This window comes from Scardinius erythrophthalmus (genome assembly GCF_964197995.2).
Source record: "Scardinius erythrophthalmus genome assembly, chromosome: 5".
In the NCBI taxonomy this organism is placed as follows: Eukaryota; Metazoa; Chordata; class Actinopteri; order Cypriniformes; family Leuciscidae; genus Scardinius; species Scardinius erythrophthalmus.
The window spans coordinates 46,078,816-46,092,254 of NC_138225.1; the positions used below are offsets into that span (position 1 = coordinate 46,078,816).

Consider the following 13,439-nt stretch of genomic DNA (forward strand, 5'->3'; position numbering starts at 1 on the left):
AAGCAAAATGTGTTCATTGTAATATTTGCCACGCCTTGCAACAAAATAAATAAGTTAAACAAAATGACAAATCTTGTCAAGGCTTCTTAAACTGGTTGCTTACTGGTTTAGGCAGAACCTAAGTTATTTTTAAGAGTAAAAAAAAAAACACATCTAAATCAAGTTTATCGAATGTTTTCACTTTCTATTGTACGTGTTATATAAATACGTAGGCTACAATAAAAAGTGAAAACTGTAAAAAATATTTAATCTATAACAATCGCCACGAAAACCCAGATGAAGAAAGGCGAAATGGTTGCGTGTGATGGGGAATATCACGCGTTCTGATTGGTCCATTCAGCTGATCATCATCTACAGACTGTCAGAGCACAGAGAGCTCAACACACTGAAAGAGAGAGAGACCACATCTTTGCCGATATATTCTTCAATCATAGTTTAACTGGACAACAAATCTCAAACTACTCAAACCTGTCATCTCAAATCGCTATGGACTGTCGAAACGTAAGTGGAGTCCGCGTTTATGTTTGTACAGCTTAAAAAAAACTTATGAATTATGCATTTTTAAGACATTTTCAACATTAATGATTTCTCCACAGTTAAGGTAAAATTGAACTGCAAATGTCGTGAGTTGATACATAATCCAGCATGAACTATACCAACTTGGTTGAGTTAATATTTTAGGATTTACTGTATATTTTAGGATTTGCTTGACTCCAGTTACTTTAAAATATTACATTTGAAAATGGATTAAAAATCTGCATTATGATTACAGTCTGATTAATTCGCTTAAACCAACCATTATCTAAGTGACTATTAACAACAGCATGATTTAACAGAGAACCTGCTGTTGGTGGGTAGGAGTATTTTAAAAATGTTTCAATGGTATCAATGTCCTGGCAGAGGAAGCACAACTAATAGCCTATGAATATTTGAGGAATATTAAAACAGGTTTAAAGTTTAAGGCAACATTGATGACTGGTCATGTTTTTGTTTTAAATCTGTTCATATATTCACAGTACAGAGAATGACACTTTTCACTAGGCTATTCACTGTATGAAAGGACTTAAATGTGGTTATGTGTATATTACATGTATGTTAAGGATATGTGCAGTGTATGCAGTTGTTTGTGGCGAGAAGGTTTGACATCTGGTCTTAGAGCACTTCATTTTTTACAAGCTCAAACACAAGTACAGTTCTACTATTTCCACATTACATGTTGATTAAAGTGGTAAAATAAGATAGACACTGAAAGCTGGTTAATGTAAAGTTGGTCAAATTGTTCCTTCCCATTTGTTTTATCTCCATGTACAGCAGGAGTACAAGCAGTCTTTGTTACACAAGTCATCTATTGCGTGGGCTTGGAGTTGTGTGTTTGTAGGAGGGTCTAGAACTTTCTAGAAACAGCAATTATCTGTGTATAATTTGGAAGATGTCACTGTGACTGATGAGACAGATGGTCATGTTCCAAACTGATGGCACTCACAAGTAAAGTTCACACAAGATGTTCCTTGATTGACAATTGGTCTCACGATCAGCGCCCATCATACTTGAGAAAGCTCTGTTGTGAGGAACATTTTTAGAAGTCAGATAAATGTAGTAATTGCTTATCTTTGGTATTGCACATTTAAGGGCATGTAGATAGAAAGTTGTTGTTGTTGCTGTTTGTTTTTTTGAGACATGAAGGTTTTTTTGGGGGCATGATCATGGTGAGCCCTTTGGTCCTTGTTTGTTGTATAATAGATTATTGTTTATCCCTGCATAATAGTGCTGAAACCTCAGAGGAGTATCAAGCTTCCACCCCACTCAGCTGGATATTCACACTGTTAGCCTGTGAAGCTCTGAATGCTTTCAGCTTCAGTCCCTTTACGGTGATGCACCCCCAGCAGGCAGGGAAAATTAGTCGAGCTGTCGGAAACTTGAGGCTCGCGAGGGACCGCTGACAGCTTGTATCCGACTGGATGAGGAGAATCAAAGAATCAAAGAAATCAAACAGAAAGAATCTGCATTCCCCTAAACGTAATGACTTACCTTTGAGATACTGTGTATTTTAAGTATTTGGATTCTGAGAGAAAGAGAAAAGATTATAGAGAGAGAAACGTAATTAATGGAATAGTATTAAAGGTATAGTTCACCCAAAAATGAAAATGATGTCATCATATAAGAAGTTACAGAGATATTGATCAAATAAGAAGTTACAGAGATATTGTGAAGATTCCTAACTGTTTTGATTACCAGTGACTTCCATTATATGGACAAAAAATATCAAATTAACTTATTTTATGTTCCACATGAAGACATGAGTTTTATTTGTTTCATTTTACAGTTGCTGATTCTGTTTTAAATAATATGTAGCAGTATTATCAAAAGATTATATTAGGCTAATTAAATGATGGATAAGCACACTCATCCAGAAATAACTCATACAGGTGCATGAAAACATATTTACCAATATCAAAACCTAAAGCTGGTGCTCTGTCACTCCCAAAGGAATTGTTTAATGGGACGTTCACCAAAAACTGGGTTGGTGAGAGTGCCATTAAACAATTCCTTTGGGAGCAACAGAATGCTGACTTTAGCTTTTGACATGACTGTAACAATACTTCACCATTAGGCACCCCAGCAAACAACACTGCAAAAGTGAAAAGATACACATTCCACCACAATCTTTAGAAAAATCAACACAATTTGTATAATTGCAATTTATATTATTTTACATTTTGGTGGAAAAAAAAAGTAAAAACAAAAGTAAAAAAGTAAGGCTGAATATATATCTGATTTTGTCACTCCTGGGAAATTAAGGCAGATCGAAATCCTAATCAATCTTAAATTATCTTACAATATATATATATTTAAATTCATACAATTTCACCTGCTTACAGTTGCCCTGACAGTTAGGTTTAGGGATGAACATCTAAGGTTACTTTTTTTTCTAAAAATCATACATTTCAAATCACATTGTACTAATTCATACAATTAGTACCACCTTGTAAAATAGCTACATTTTCTCGTGAGATCGGGTTGGAAGAACCTCTAAGCACCTTCCGAATATCCTATTGTGTATTCAAGATTAATATAACTTCAATATATATTTATTTGATGCCTCAAAGCTTTTCCATTATAATGGGGTTAATAGAGGAACCGCTGACGTAGAATCACTGAACCTCTTTAAGGTTTTTGCAGAAGCTTATTGGGATCCTTTTGTAAATTACTCAGATAACTGATTTGCAATCTGCAGTCATTTTACGCTTAGTGTTCTTGATACAGATTGGTCTTATGGGGTACAAAGTGTGAAAGTTTGTTGACACTCTAGTGTAGATCTTGACAAGGATCTGTAACTGTTCTTCTGCCATGTACTGTAGTCATAGCTAAAATGGCTGAATGTATTTTATCTGAACTGCAGGAAGGATGCACTCAGCCGCAAGATGAGGACATCATGGACATTCCCCTTGATGACCCAGCTGCAAACAAAGCTGCTGCTAAGATTCAAGCTGGTTTTCGAGGTCACATGACCAGGAAGAAAATGAAGGATGACAAGCCTAGAGAGGAGGTAAGCAGCATGGGCAGTACATCAAAATACATTTGCCAAGGGTGACTTTACTAAAACCACAACAAAAAGACTATACAAAGTACTCATTTACTAAATTAAATATTTTACATATTATATAAATTACTTTGAATTACAGATTAGATTCAGTGCCTGGTTACATCTGTAAATTACACATAATAAAATATTCTTAAATCACAACTAATCTTTCTATGTATCTTTATGATTGGTCTGCTTTGCATTATAGCCACATTACCACCTTGGGTACGCATTCATTTTCAATATCTCAATGGCCCATCATAAATTTTTTCATTTATAACATGGTTACCACATGAAATGAAAACTTGTTTCCGCCACTGAATAAAAAAATAAAAAGAGGTAATTGCAACTTTTTTTTTCTCAGAATTGCGTGATATTAACTCGTAACTGTGAGGTATAGTCACAGTTGCAAAATAAAGTCAGAATTGGGTGATATTAAGTCCCAATTGCAAATTATAAGTCAGAATTGTGTGAAATTAAGTCTTAAGAAAAAGTCAGAATTTTGAGATATAAACTCACAATTGCAACTTTATATCTCCCAATTCTGACTTTATAACTGTCAGACGAGGAACAAGACGATAGGGGAAGTCTGATAAAGCAAACTTATTTCAGTCAGAGCAAATACACAGGAGTACAAATGATGACGAAGGTAAGTTGAACACAGTAATAGCTCAGTCCACAATAACAAATACCAAAATTCCTTTAGGAGATGAAGAAGAAAACACGCTAAGCATGTAGGTCTAGCTTTTAACGAGACAAGACAGTGAGAATGGATAGGGGATGAGTATATATACGGTCATATCACGCAATTCTGACTTTATAATTCGCAATTGCAAGTTTATATCTTGCAAATCTGACTTTATAACTCACAATTAGGAGTTTATCTCATGCAATTCTGAGCAAAAAGTCAGAATTGCAAGATGTAAGCTCGCAATTGTGAGGGAAAAAAGAATTGTGAGATATAAACTTTTTATTTTTATTCTGTGGCAGAAACAAGCTTCCATAACATGAACATGTTTATCTCGAGACATCTTTTATGTTTGGTCCCTAAACCTTTTTATGTGTATAAATACTATTTGCACCACTGATTAAATATCTTACTTAGAAACAGAACAAGCCCTACAACAAGTTTAAAAGTGTCCATAAAGAGCATGGCAGACAGAAATACAACTGTAATTTTAACTCGTTAGTGTAATTTCTAAATCCATTAAATGTTGAATGTATATGTGATTTCGTCACTGCTGGGAAATTAAGGCAGATCGAAATCCCAATCAGTCTTAAATTATCTTAATCCTTCATGTATTGAAAGAACAATACACATTAAAGGTTCTTTGGAACTATTGTTATCATAAACTCTACACAATCGTTTCTGTCTGGAATCAGTATTTCCCTAGCAGACATCAGTATGGTTAAAATGGTATCCTAGCAATAACGCCTTAATTGGTTGTTGCTAAGCAATAATACAGATGGTACATTTAATCTAATGTAAGCACCCTTCTCAGTTGTATTGCCTACGAATGGTAATGCCCCATATGTTTTACATAAAAAAGACAGCTATAGCAACAGAATTTTGACAGAGTTAGACTTTTATGAAATCATTTTGAAAAAGATTAAAATGGAACGATTTTGTCATTTTTTGGTTTGAATTTAGCAAGTCTGTTTTATGCACAGGAACACAATACAGTAATTTGTATATGTCAGTTTTTCATAACCATCTTTCAGGAGTTTTGTGCAAAACAAAAACAATTTGTCATCTATTTCAGAAACAACGAGAGCAGAAGTAGCTAAGAGGAGCACCATCACCACCGCCCGATAGCACATCACTGCAATAACCAGAGCTCTTTTGTTTAAAAAGAACCCTTCAGTGTAGGATATGAAAGCATCAACGTCCAAACTACATGCAGATTTTGCCACCTGACTAGCAGACTCTTTCACACGTTCCTCTTCTTCCTTTAGCATTTGAGTGGCTGTTTCTGACTTGAAACAGTTTCACAGCATGACATTATATATTCAATTCATTTTAAGATAGAAATTTGTTTGTGATCTGTCAGCTTTCAAATCTAAAGAGTTTTTCTTGTTGCTTCAAGCAAGGCTAAATTTGTTTGAAGTTGTGCTTTACTTCTTTGGCTGTACTGAATCTTACAATATACAAGTATATGCATTTACTAAACGTCAATGTTTTTTTCTAGCATAAATTTTGTTTATGCCTGTTTAATAAAGCAAATTAAGTTCCACATACTGGCTCTCTGTGTTCACTTATTGTTATATATGCCTTATTATTGGCATTTCTGTTTCGAGGGTAATAAAAATGTGGTACCACTTTATATTAGGTGTCTTTATACTTACATTTAAAAAAAAATGTTTGATGCAATGTACTTATTGTGCTCATTTTGTTGGTGCAATGTACTTATTGTGCTCATTTTGTATTGCAAAACACTTTTGCTGCTATTGTGGTGGGATACTGGTAAGGTTAGGGACAGGTGTCGTGGTGTGTGTAGGTTTAAGGGTGGGTTAAGGGAAGTGTCAACAATGTAATTATACATGTAATTACAGAAATTAATTACAGCTGTAATTACATGCAGGCATGGTTTGACATTAACACCGGCCAACCCGACAAATGCGTGTGGATTGCATCAGTGGTGTGTAACGCAATCCCTCCTACTAGCCACTTTGGCGGGCTAAATTTTATAATATATTCATTTTTCAATTGTAGTCTTTTAAAAAGGCATCTGAAATAATGTGCAATGTAGTGTTGTCAAAAATATAAATTTTTCGCACGCATATTGATACTGAAATATCTGAACCGCTTCCAATACTAATTTTCCGCAGAATATACACGATACCAGCTGCGCTTTTCTCTCATCTCTCCAACAGCGAGTTTACTCACAAACCCGCCTCCTCTCACTCACTCGTTTCATTTGCTCTGGATAAATATTGTTGGTGTTACAGGGCTTGAATTTCGGCGTGGGATTGCATGTATTACGCATAATTTTACTCATTCCCACAGATTTTGTGCGCCTCATTTAATTGCACGCACATAAAGCAGCCTCTCAGTACTCAATTTAGTTCTTTTTTGCTGCTTATTGCGTTTGAATTTTTTTAATTTATGTACAATGTAAAACATGTATGTACACAATAAATGCATTGTATCAAATTATTAAAGGTATAGCGGAGGATTTTATACTTCCGGATGGATAGCCTATACTATTGGTCCTCCTAATTGTCAATCATTCTGGTGAATCAATCAAACTTTTCAAAAAGTGGAGAGGGCGGATCTTATCTAAAATTCGGAAAGATCCTCCGCTATACCTTTAATTTAAATCTCAGTAATTAATGTAGTAATTAAAGCCTCTTAATGGGTCCAAAAATGTTAATTGCCGCTGATGGAAAATAACTGTTAGATATGTGTTTAATTAATCAAGAGATGTGGTTTACATCACAAATATGCAAGTTGTGCAATAGACAAGTCAAGTCAAGTCAAGTCATCTTCTTTTATATAGTAGTTTTAACAATGTAGATTGTTCCAAAGAGGCTTTACATTCATAATGGGAAATTAAAGTGACAGAGATTGTTTTGGCTTTGTAGCAGCTCTAGAATAAAGTTATTGTCCAGCTAAAGTTAGTTTTGATTGATTCACTTCCGTCGAAACGATCATTAGTTATTAACTTAGGGGCCACTAACACGACACCGTTTTAACAGAAAACTCTTAAGTTCTTTCTGCGCAAACTTAAAAAAAAACACGAACCCGTGAGAACGCTGATGGCGTGCACAGTATAGGTATGCACGTTTGTATATATAAGCGGAGGTAGTCCTTCCCTACAAACCAACCCTCAACAAACTACTTGTCTAGCCTTAAAATTTATAATACAGAATTTTTATTGCTTCCGCATAGCCACGCAACCCGAAATTATCCTGACAACGCTTTATCTGTAGAGAGGTAAAGGCAGGGGAGGGAGGCCTTCACAGGGGAGAGACTGGTTTACACTTCAGGACTGCGTTGTCGTCGTGTCCAGGCGCAGGTCCTTCATCAGATCTGGATAAAGCCTGGATCCGGCGGACTGCGGTAAACCTCGGGATAAACAGAGAGACTAATATTAGCGTAGACGCCATTCTTCTTATGATGTAACGAGTACATCAGGATTTATGGGAAGTGTTCCCGGTTCCGGCTGACCTAATCTATGCAGGCTGCATAGAATTATAGAAGTCTATAATGTGTTATGTGTATGCTAGGTCAAAGAGATGTGTTTTTAGTCTAGCTTTGAACTGACAGAGTGTGTCTGCTTCCCGGACAATGTTAGGAAGACGATCTACCGCCAGCAGTCGATTTTAGGTATTATCAACTGGTCGGAATTTTGAGATCGCAATAGACGTGAAGGACTATAATGCGTTAAGACCTCGCTCAAGGACTGTGGAGCTAAACCATTTAGTGCTTTGTAAGTAATCAGCAATATTTTAAAATTAATACGATGTTTAATAGGGAGCCAATGCGGTGTTGACAGGACTGGGCTAATATGGTCATACTTCCTGCTTCTAGTAAGAACTCAAGCTGCTGCGTTTCGGACCAGCTGTAGTTTGTTTATTAAGCGTGCAGGGCAACCACCCATAATAGCATTACAATAATCTAGCCTTGATGTCATGAACGCATGAACTAATTGTTTCGCATTTGTCAATGAGAGCATATGACGTAATTTAGATATATTTTTAAGATGGAAAAATGCGGTACAGATACTAGACACGTGACTTTCAAATGAAAGGTTGGTATCAAAGAGCACACCCAGGTTCCTAACTGACGACGAAGACTTGACAGAGCAGCCATCAAGTGTTAGAAAGTATTCTAGGATATTATGTGAGAAAGTTTTTTGTCCAATAATTAGAATCTCTGTTTTTTCAATAGACAGAGAATATTGTTTGTATTTCCAGACAGCTTGTGTCAGAGCCATATTATTCAGTGAAGTATTCCCAAAGCTTAATCAATCTTTCAAACAGTGAGACTGTAGCCTTCAAATAGCACAGATGCTCATTAAAAATGGATTTGCTCAAAAGCACTCCTTGCGTGCTGCCTGTGCAAATCTTTTTGATGCATTTGTTTTTCTGTACCTGTCTATTTGTATCACATCATCTGTTGGTAAAATACATCATTTTTACCTCGTGTTCTTGTAGCACAACTAGTAGCGCATGCCGCATGGCATTAGCGATGCTAAGGTCACATACAGATAAAATGTATAACGCAGATGCGCTGTAAGTCACTTTGGATAAAAGCATCTGCCAGATGCATATAGATAAATGTAATGTAAATGCCACTGGAAAGCATTCTTGACCTTATTGCTCTATGTTTTAAACAAGGAGGTCTATAATACCTGTAGAAAGCTCTGTTGTCATTCCCATTTATTTCAATGGCAGATGTTTGGAAACCACAGAAGTACACAATTTGAAATGTGCCATCTTTAAAAGACTTTAAAAATGTTATTTTGCCAAGAAAGACATGTTCCTGAATCAACTTATTTTGAACATTCAAACATTCCAGTCCGAAAACACTACTCATAAGTGATCCCAAAATTAGGTGATGAGGTGGAAATGATAGGTGAATAACACTGATGCAGAAGCAGCTAAACCTGGTTGTAAGCTTAAACTTGACATAAACTGATAAACTGCTAACTTGTCTCTCAAATCTGATTGGAATGTTGTTCCAGGATCAACAAAGATGTTGATCCAGGAACATGTTGTAAATTCACTGTGTTTTTTAGTGTGAGCACACAACTCGCATTATTTCCGCTACAAAATAGCAAACAATGGGGTGCTGCAGTGATGAAATTTTTTTACGATGAATTTAAAGGCCAACCAGGAAGTTAGCATCACCGTGGTTCCCTCGACAAAAACCCAATAGGATTTTCCATTGGCTTTTGAGTTGTTTCAGAAAATAAGCTCTGTAACCAACAAAAGTGTATGATTCGTACAACTTTTGTTCATCATGATAACCTTCACAAATAAACACAACTTTTATGAATTTTGAAGCATACATACAATTGGCAGAAGTAAAACGCTAAACATAGGCTATAAATTAACTACAGCATGAACGCACTTCAGAGTTCCCAACATTAAGCTTCCGATAGCTCTCAGTCTTTATTTAAAAGACTTTTACTCTGAAAGAATAGATTAGAATAGTTTACAAAAAGAGAGTGATTATAAACATAATGGGCCCTATTTTAACGATCTGAAACGCAAGTGTCAAAGCGCAAGTAACTTTGTGGGTGGGTCTTGGCGCTGTTGCTATTTTCCCGGCGGGATAAATGACTCTTGCGCCAGGCGCAAATCTAAAATGGGTTGGTCTGAAGCAGCTTCATTATTTATAGGTGTGGTTTGGGCGTAACGTGAAATAAACCAATCAGAGCGTCATCTCACATTCCCTTTAAGAGCAGGCGTGTTTGTTCTAAAGTGGATTCCTATTATAACGGCGGATTTGCCAGGCGCGCGCCAGGAGCGGTTCACAGCCAAGGAGAGCAACGCTCTCGTCAGGGACGTTGGGGATGGAGAAACCCACCCAAATTAACTTCGGTTAAAAAGGCGTATGATAATTTGGGTAAATGTGTAAGCTAGATGTATGCTTTTATAATAAATTGTCTATCTATCTATCTATCTATCTATCTATCTATCTATCGTAATAATGTATGATTTGTAAAAATGAAAACTGCTGCTTCTGTGTAGATGAGAGAATCAAAGTGTATGCGCGTTGTGCACACGCTACATTGATTATGGCCAAGCATGCGCCCTTAAAATAGCATATGAATTACATGCGCAATGCGCCACTGACTTTAAACTATTTTTTCCTGGTTAGTGGCGCAATTGTTTTCTAAACCTGCAAAATAGCATGAAGGAACGTTTGCGCCGGAACACGCCTCCTTTTTTGCGCTGAACCGCCCAGGGAGCGCAAGTTCATTCCCTAGTTTAGCGACGTGCTTCTGTGGAGGGAAAAGCGCGCTTTGCGCGGGTGCAAAATAGGAATGATACATGCGTCGGTGTACAAAGTCAATTGCGCTGGGTGCAAGATAGGGCCCACTAAGTCTGTCATCGCTAGTGATGAGTGGGTCATCGCTTGTGGGGGGGAAAGAGGGACTGTGTACAGGGGTCCTAGATGCTTTGGAGGGCCCATTATGACCTCCCCTGAGGGCCCCCACAATTTCTACTGAGGGAGCACAATTCAATAAACTGTACAGGGGGCACAGTTAACCTAGCGATGCCACTGATCGGTTTACCAATAATCGGCGTGATAACATTTAATGTTTTCTGCCAATTATTGTAATTCCAACATGTACCAGCAGGGGCTAACTAGAACATAATCAGCCAAACCCTTTTCGGTTTTTAACATGCCTTGGTCAAACAGACATTTTACCAGTGGGTTATTTATCTGACATCCCATTCTTCCCACAGAGTGCTCTTTGTTGGCAGTGAAAGAGTTCCTCTAGAACTCATGTTTTAATTACAGTACACAACTCACAATGGACAGGGGAAAGTAGAGCGTGCTGTAATTATCTCTTCCTGCCCTCTCCCCTGACAGAGTTTTTATTACATCTTGGCCTCCTCAGTGATATCAAGCAGTTAAAATAGAGCCGTGGCACAAGACTGCTGCAAGCTACAGTGTGCAGTTTGTAAAAGAAAAATTATATGTGGTTAAAAATCAGGGTGCAAAAGTGGATGGAAGTGCACTGCAAAAAGTGAAAAAGTGCTGAAAGCAATTTTAAAGTTAGCATGAAACAGAATTTGAGATAGTGTTTTCTATCTTATTGTAAAACGGCTTCAGAGACCCTTCATCAGAGAAGAGATGTCACTATACAAGAGAGAGGCAGAAGTTATTTTGATTAAAGATTACGAGGCACATGAATTAAAATTATGTGCTGCACAGATTAATTGTTTATAATAAACACTGTAATATGCCATAAAAAAAGTCCATTTTGATTTCATGGTGACTGTTACGAACTCCCCTGTCTAGGGTAGAGGAGAAAAAACAGAAGGCGATATATTCTATATATAGAGAAGACTATTCTCAGAAGGCAAAGCACTGGGAGATCGACTACTTTTGACTGACAAAATTCCAGCCACTGAAAACACTAACTGATAAAGTGAGTCATACAAAACCTTTCCTTTTAGTAAACTTTGTGTACACAAATAATGTAGTCAATGCTCAAGTTCATGTGTAGAGCCCCTGGTGATACTTCGAGCACAGTTTTATGTTGTGTCGAGCCTTCTAAGTGTTTTAAAAATAGCGATTTTGGTGCTATCATAGAAGTGCCCCATGCACTCCCATTCAAAAGGCATTTTGACCTAAAACGAAAATACTTAAATGTGGCGTTTCCATTCTAGTCATGCTTTTACACGAAAGTTTGACTCAGGTAGATTAACAAAAAGAGCCTAGGTTCTTTAACAAGGATAAACACTTTGACGTAACACCCCTACATTTAAATTCACAAATACAATGAATTGTAAATAAACCTCATTAACCCACAGGACTATAGTCAAGTCAAGTCACATTTATTTATATAGCACTTTTTACAATACAGATTTTCAAAGCAGCTTTACAGAGATAACAGGAAAATAATGCAAAAAAAAGTTTGTTTCCAGAAGAAAATAGTGTCACATGCAGTCCTGCTTAAGTAAGTTCAATGATGTTTTATTTTTTTATTTTTTTAAGTTATTAATTTAGTTCATACATATATATAGCCGCTCTCGCCATAGTCCAGCTCAGTTCAGTTCTTGAATAACATGCAAGCAGATCAAAATTATTGTTGAATATTAAATTTAATGTCAATTTAATGTCCCCAACTAAGCAAGCCAAGCCAGTGGCAACAAAGGTGGAAAAAGGCGACAGTGGCAAGGAACCAAAACTCCATCAGGTGGCAGAATGAAGAAAAAAACCTTGGCAGAACTCAGGCTCAGTCGGGGGGCTAGTTCTCCTCTGGCCAATGAATGAACAGTGTATGATTATGATTCAGGCAGCATTATAGGTCAGAAGTCAGATTGGTTTGGAACAATCAGAATATTATCCAGTTCCATCTGGTTTAAGATCAGTGTCATCACACCAGGATGGAGTTATCCGGCTGACTACATCATGCGTTGTGGTCATGTCTAGGCGCAGGTCCTCCATCATTACAGTAAACCTCGGAATAAGCAGAAAGACTAACATTAGCGTAGATGCCATTCTTCTTATGATGTAAGAGTAAGTGTTATAGGAAGTGTTCCCGGTTCCGGCTGACCTAATTTATGCAGCCTAATAATCATTTAACCGATTTGAATAATAGGAATATATCATTTATGCCAGGTTATAAAGTTGTGTTTTTAGTCTTTAAACTGACAGAGTGTGTCTGCTTCCTGGACAATGTTAGGAAGACAGTTCCAGAGTTTAGTTGCTAAATAGGAAAAGGATGGATCTACCGCCAGCAGTCGATTTTGATATTCTAGGTATTATTAACTGGCCAGAGTTTTGAGATCGCAGTAGACGTGAAGGACTATAATGCATTAAGAGCTCTCCCAAGTACTAGGGAGCTAAACCATTTAGTACTTTGTAAGTAATCAGCAATATTTTAAAAGTTATATGATCTTTAATAGGGAGCCAATGCAGTGTTGAGAGAACCGTGGTCATAATATGGTCATACTTCCTGGTTCTAGTAAGAACTCGAGCTGCTGTGTTTTGGACCAGCTGTAGTTTGTTTATTATGCGTGCAGGGCAACCACCCATAAGAGCATTACAATAATCTAGCCTTGAGGTCATGAACGCATGAACTAACTGTTCCGCATTTTTCATTGAAAGCATGTCGTAATTTAGATATATTTTTAAGATGGAAGAATGCAGTTTTACAGATGCTAG

At 36.9% G+C, this 13,439-nt stretch overlaps 1 protein-coding gene across 1 annotated transcript; it reads left to right on the forward strand.

Annotated features, from left to right (window-relative positions):
- The first annotated feature begins 377 nt into the window (after positions 1 to 377).
- On the forward strand, positions 378 to 5,820 carry nrgna (neurogranin (protein kinase C substrate, RC3) a). The gene is made up of 3 exons (XM_081364724.1): positions 378 to 501; positions 3,401 to 3,547; positions 5,347 to 5,820. Exons 1-3 carry the CDS (start codon positions 487 to 489, stop codon positions 5,365 to 5,367), a joined length of 183 nt encoding a protein of 60 aa, XP_081220850.1. The 5' UTR covers positions 378 to 486; the 3' UTR covers positions 5,368 to 5,820.
- Positions 5,821 to 13,439: the final 7,619 nt, after the last annotated feature.